We start from the raw sequence: 6074 nt of genomic DNA on the forward strand, positions 1-6074 counted from the left end.
TTGGCCTGAACAATGGAGACCAGTGCCAGTGCCCCCCCCCCCCCCTCCCCTATGTAAAATCAATGCATGCGCTGTCTATGAGGTGTTGCCAGACTTGCTTGTTATAAGCAACACATTTGAGCATGTATACATAGACCTGGTTGCTTGTTTCTCTCGTATAACCTGGCAACACAGGCTATTGCGGCGTTGCCAGGCCATGCTTGTTATGAGGAATATGAGCGACACCTTTGGGCATGTATTCATAGACCCGCGGTTGCTTGTTTCTCTCGCAAAACCAGGCAACATTCTGGGGCCTGTGTAGTGTGTGAGGAAGTGATTTGGCATAATGTGTGTGAGAGAGAGAAAGAAGTTAACAAAAATAGAAATATCTGTTGAAAAGTATTGTACTGTAGCCTATGTTATGTTCCAAGAGTAATAAGTGATAGCCGTTCTCTGCCAAGACGTTGTCTGGACTGTTCTATAAAGGTTACCAGTTAAACATCCATGTTTCCAGACATCCCCATGGTAACATGTTGTTTGGACATTGTGGTGGTGACTGATGCCTGATGGTGAGTATTACAGATCATAAAAAATCATATTATGGGCCTAATCTTTTATATACAGTATGCTGGGCGCCGTGTCAGACAGTTAATGTTAATAATCATTTAAAGGACTTTTATTTTATTTTTTTCATTTACACCAGCCACCATAAGTCACATCTGCCCATGACAGATTGTGGTGCATCTTGGGAATGGGCTTAAGTGATGCGGTGAATCTGAGTATAAAATTGTCTAGAGCTACAGAATTCTGAATTCTGAATGAATAAATGAATGATTTTATCTGGAGGGCCGGATTGTCATGTGAAGCTTGACCAATCCTCAAACTATGGTCTCATTGGACATATCTGTCTGGGAGGGAGGGAGGGATGGAGGTAGGTACATAGATACATAGGTAGATAGATATAATACTGACCAGTGGTGTGTCCAGTTATAGACAGATGAACAGACATATACAGTATATAGATATATAATACTGACCAGTGGTGCGTCCAGATGCGTACAGTGAGAGGACCGCCTGGATGGCAACATACATGGCAGGAACGTTGAAGGTCTCAAACATGATCTGAGAGGGGGGGGAGAGAGAGAGAGAGAGAGAGAGAGAGAGAGAGAGAGAGAGAGAGAGAGAGAGAGAGAGAGAGAGATTCAACTGGGGTGTGTGTGCGTGTGCGTGCGTGCGTGCGCGTGTGTGTGTTGAAGTGAATTATATTAGAAATGATATTATTACGTAGCAGTGAATACTTGGTGTTGCTAGTTTGAGTTTGAGCGCTGAGAACTTGGATGTAAACACCAGCTGTAGATCAGGTCAGAAGGAAGGGAGGATAGGATGGAAGGTCAGAAGGTAGGGAGGATAGGATGGAAGGTCAGACAGCTGGCAGCACATTTGTTTTATGGCTGTGAAGGAGATCAGGAGTTCTTGGCTTTTTAAAAAAGAGAAGAATGTCTTATTGTTTCTGCTTTAGCCAATTATGAACTGAGAGTCAGGGTAGGGCAAGGCAGTCTGGTCTTGTGTGTCGTTGGTGAAGGACGTATGTATGTATGTGTGTGTGACTGTTACAGCACTTCAAAAAATACGGGAGTGTGTCGCTGTTACTACATGTCATCTTTTCGACACCCTACTCTAACCCTCATCCTAACCTTAACCTCCGTGGAGTGAGTCTCTAACCCTCACCCTAACCTTAACCTCCGTGGAGTGAGTCGCTAAACCTCCGGTCGAAATGATGGGCGTTCGCAAAAGCGAGATTTCCCCAAAAATACATGTTTTACTTTTAACATCATTTCTGGTCATGTAGACACCAGTGTCTCTTTCTAGTCATGTAGACACCAGTGTTATGTCTCTTTCTAGTCATGTTGACACCAGTGTCTTTTAGTTGAGATTTTAACTCCCCTGAGTCCCCATCTTTAAACCAATCCAGTGACTTTGATTGGTGCAGGGCTGAGCATGGATCAGATTGTAAATACCATCATTTATCTATTTCACTGCAGATTAGGTTATCGTCCCTAACCCTTAAATTCAACAAATTCTTTCAATAGACTAGAATCTTGTTTTATTTGATGGCCTTCCTGCCCTGGCATTTGGCCTTTGTGCCCTCAAAAATGGACAACACCATAGGCCAAGTGGCCACGCCCCTAAAATTGTGAAATTCCAAGCCTGGTTAGGGTATATAATAGGGTTTAGGGTACCTGGGTCATCTTCTCTCTGTTAGCCTTAGGGTTCAGTGTATATAATAGGATTAGGGATTATGGTATATAATAGAGTTTAGGGTTTAGGGTTTAGGGTTTAGGGTATAGTACCTGGGTCATCTTCTCTCTGTTGGCTTTAGGGTTCAGCGGGGCTTCTGTCAGCAGGGTAGGATGTTCCTCAGGAGCCACTCGCAGCTCGTTGTAGAATGAATGATGCCAGATCTGACCAATCACAGAGGAGAAGGGGAGGAGCATAGGAGAGAGAGAGAGAGAGAGAGAGAGAGAGAGAGAGAGAGAGAGGTGATGACTGTGAACTACATTCACTCCAGTTTTCAAATCAAGATCCATTATGGGCATTTGAGCCACAAAACGTAGAACATTTTGTTTTCATTGGATACGATTTTTGCCACAATTCCATGTTGTATTGATATTGTTCTCTCTCCTATGATTATCATAGGAGATATAATGTTCTACTTGTAAGTAACACAGATGTTTAACAATAATGTAACTCTTTAGATCGTAAAATGAAACCAAATCTGATTTGGTTTAATTTTACACTCTTAAGGACCACCTTCTCCATGTCATCCCAGTTGGTGATGATGTCATGTCCTTACCTTCTCCATATCATCCCAGTTGGTGATGATGTCATGTCCTTACCTTCTCCATATCATCCCAGTTGGTGATGATGTCATGTCCTTACCTTCTCCATATCATCCCAGTTGGTGATGATGCCATGTCCTTACCTTCTCCATATCATCCCAGTTGGTGATGATGCCATGTCCTTACCTTCTCCATATCATCCCAGTTGGTGATGATGTCATGTCCTTACCTTCTCCATATCATCCCAGTTGGTGATGATGTCATGTCCTTACCTTCTCCATATCATCCCAGTTGGTGATGATGCCATGTCCTTACCTTCTCCATATCATCCCAGTTGGTGATGATGTCATGTCCTTACCTTCTCCATATCATCCCAGTTGGTGATGATGCCGTGTTCGATGGGGTATTTCAGGGTCAGGATTCCTCTCTTAGACTGAGCCTCGTCGCCCACATAGCTGTCCTTCTGCCCCATGCCCACCATCACTCCCTAGAGAGACAGAGAGACAGACAGACAGACAGACAGACAGGTTATCTTTCTGCCCCATGCCCACCATCATTCCCTAGAGAGAGAGACAGATAGACAGACAGACAGACAGACAGACAGACAGACAGACAGACAGACAGACAGACAGACAGACAGACAGACAGGTCATCTTCTGCCCCATGCCCACCATCACTCCATACACAGAGAGACAGAGTTAAAACTCCATTTCAGTCATGATAGATTCATGGAAAACACCCATCCTTGGTTCTGGTGACTGATATTGTCTGATATTGGGATGGATGGACAGCCAGGGGAAGGGGAAGAGATGGGTCTAACCCTAAAGCCCCATTTACACCGAAAAAGCTGATTAATCAGCTTTGTAATTCAATGTAATCTCTATGAAAACTAACCTTGCGTCACCAGGCTTCTCGGGGGAAAGCCTGGTGTTAGTTTACAACGGGCCGTTTGATCCGGTCTAGGAGGAAACCACAAGCAGAAGAAGCGGCGTTGCTTTGTTTTGGTTCCCCCCGTTTGTTTCCCCAATCCTTATTAAAATGCTCCAGTAGCCTAGTGGTGGACTAAGGTGGACTAAAAGATGCACATACTTAACAACATTTTCCAAAAGCAAAACTACTCCGCATCAAGGGGTTTATTAGGTAGGCCCTAAAAGTATGTCATTGAGCGCAGGGGGATTTATTTTGGGTTAAAACTGAATCTGGTTTGATCTTTCTGGCCAAATTGTTGTATGTTGTAAGGACTACAACATGACGTAGAGTGGTTTCCGCTCTCGACTGGATCAAACCCTTAGAAGTGAAGGGATCCCAGACCATATGCAACTGCATGCAGCTTTGTAAAATTTCAAGCTTGAAAAAAGCTTGGAAAAATAAAAAGCTTGCTTTATTTTTCACTAGACCTCAGTTTTCTTCTTCTTTTTGCCTAGCCAATCATAGCACAGCATGATGTGGGTCGGCTGGGAGTTGAGTGGCAGGTACATTGGACACGCCCATGATAAAAAAAGCTGCTTGGTTTTTTAGCTTGATTTATTATTTTCTAGGTTTTGGTGTGAATGCAGCTTTAGAACACCTGGAGGCGAGACAGCTTAGGAATGCGAGAAAAGCAACAGAAAAGAAATCATGGGGAGAAAAGAAAGTTACATTCTTTGTGTGAATTGGCCCTTTAAAGGAGTAGTTCACTATTAGTATAGTATAGTATAGTTTTCTATTGATTACTCACACCATGGAGACTTGAGTTCAATAATATTGTTTGGTATTTGTCACATACCTAAGACAATATTAGTAAATTAGTAAGCACCCCCATTGATTCTGAATGGGGACACAAATGCAAGGCTCTGGATGGTTATCAATGGGGTTACATTTACTTGACCCTTGACCGTTGATTCTGACCCAGATGCATTTGGGTCCCCATCCAGAATCGAATTGACTATAATCTTTTTTTTTCTTCTTCGTATGCCACGAATGCAAAAAAATATTATTATTATTGAACTCAAATCTCATGTGTGAGTATTCAATAGAAAACAAGTCATTTTCAGGGTGAACTAATCCTTTAAAGGACAACTTTATTTTTTTACAACAAGGGTTCATATTTTAGATTGTAATTAGAGAAAAGAAAAAGTGAGTGTTAAAATGTTTTCATTTGCTTCGTTCTATTGTTTTATCACGTTTACCGTGCTAAAATGTGGGGCATGCGTACGCATGGGGGCATGCGTACAAGTGGCTAATTATGTCTTTTTAGACACAATAAGCCAGCAGTTTCTTTATTGCCATTTACAGTAACACTTCTAGCCCCCATAAGTCACATCCAACCATGAAAGGTTGCGTTGTATCTTGGGAATGGGCTTATTCTGTGTAAAATGACATATTTAGACACTTGTACGCATGCCCCCAACCACTGAAATAAGAATCTCTAAAACAATAGAAAGAATAGAAAGAAGTAAATGAAATCATTTTAACACTCATCTTTTATATTCTTTAATTACAATCTAAAATATGAACCCTTGTTGTAAAAAACTAAAGTTGTCCTTTAAAGAGACATCTCAGAGGAGTGTTTTTCCTATGTCTGTTCTTAAAACACATGCCGACCAATAGCGTGTCTCACCTGGTGCCTGGGCCGTCCCACGATGGAGGGGAAGACGGCGCGGGGGGCGTCGTCTCCGGCGAAGCCCGCCTTGCAGAGGCCACTCCCATTATCACACACCAGGGCGGTGCTCTCCTCCTCATCACACATGACTGACAGCTGGCTGGACCTGCACGCACACACACACACATGGACACACACACACACACACACACACACACATGGACACGCACACACACACACACATGGACACGCACACACACACACACACACACACATGGACACGCACACACGCACACACACACACACACACACACACACACACACACACACACACACACATGGACACGCACACACGCACACACACACACACACACACACACACACACACACACACACACACACACACACACACACACACACATTTACATTTTAGATGAAGCAGGGACCCCTTATAGCTGAGAGAGAGATGAAGCAGGGTCAGGGACCCCTTAGCTGAGAGAGAGATGAAGCAGGGACCCCTTAGCTGAGAGAGAGATGAAGCAGGGACCCCTTAGCTGAGAGAGAGATGAAGCAGGGACCCCTTAGCTGAGAGAGAGAGATGAAGCAGGGACCCCTTAGCTGAGAGAGAGATGAAGCAGGGACCCCTTAGCTGAGAGAGAGATGAAGCAGGGACC

At 43.6% G+C, this 6074-nt stretch overlaps 1 protein-coding gene across 4 annotated transcripts in view; it reads right to left on the minus strand.

The window, feature by feature from the left end:
* Nucleotides 1–5547, minus strand: part of LOC308280765 (actin, aortic smooth muscle) — a gene marked incomplete at both ends in the record, with an annotated part of 11781 nt that extends 6234 nt beyond the window's left edge. For 2 of the 4 annotated variants that reach the window (XM_080755084.1, XM_080755081.1), the window contains 4 exons: nucleotides 1017–1101; nucleotides 2331–2441; nucleotides 3178–3306; nucleotides 5419–5547. In XM_080755084.1, coding sequence (XP_080611210.1) covers nucleotides 1017–1101; nucleotides 2331–2441; nucleotides 3178–3306; nucleotides 5419–5547 — 454 coding nt within the window. The remainder of the gene's footprint in view (nucleotides 1–1016; nucleotides 1102–2330; nucleotides 2442–3177; nucleotides 3307–5418) is intronic. The other 2 variants (XM_080755083.1, XM_080755082.1) reach the window with 2 other exon arrangements.
* Nucleotides 5548–6074: the final 527 nt, after the last annotated feature.

The sequence above is a fragment of the Nannobrachium achirus genome, assembly GCF_963921795.1.
Source record: "Nannobrachium achirus genome assembly, contig: SCAFFOLD_357, whole genome shotgun sequence".
NCBI classification, from domain to species: Eukaryota; Metazoa; Chordata; class Actinopteri; order Myctophiformes; family Myctophidae; genus Nannobrachium; species Nannobrachium achirus.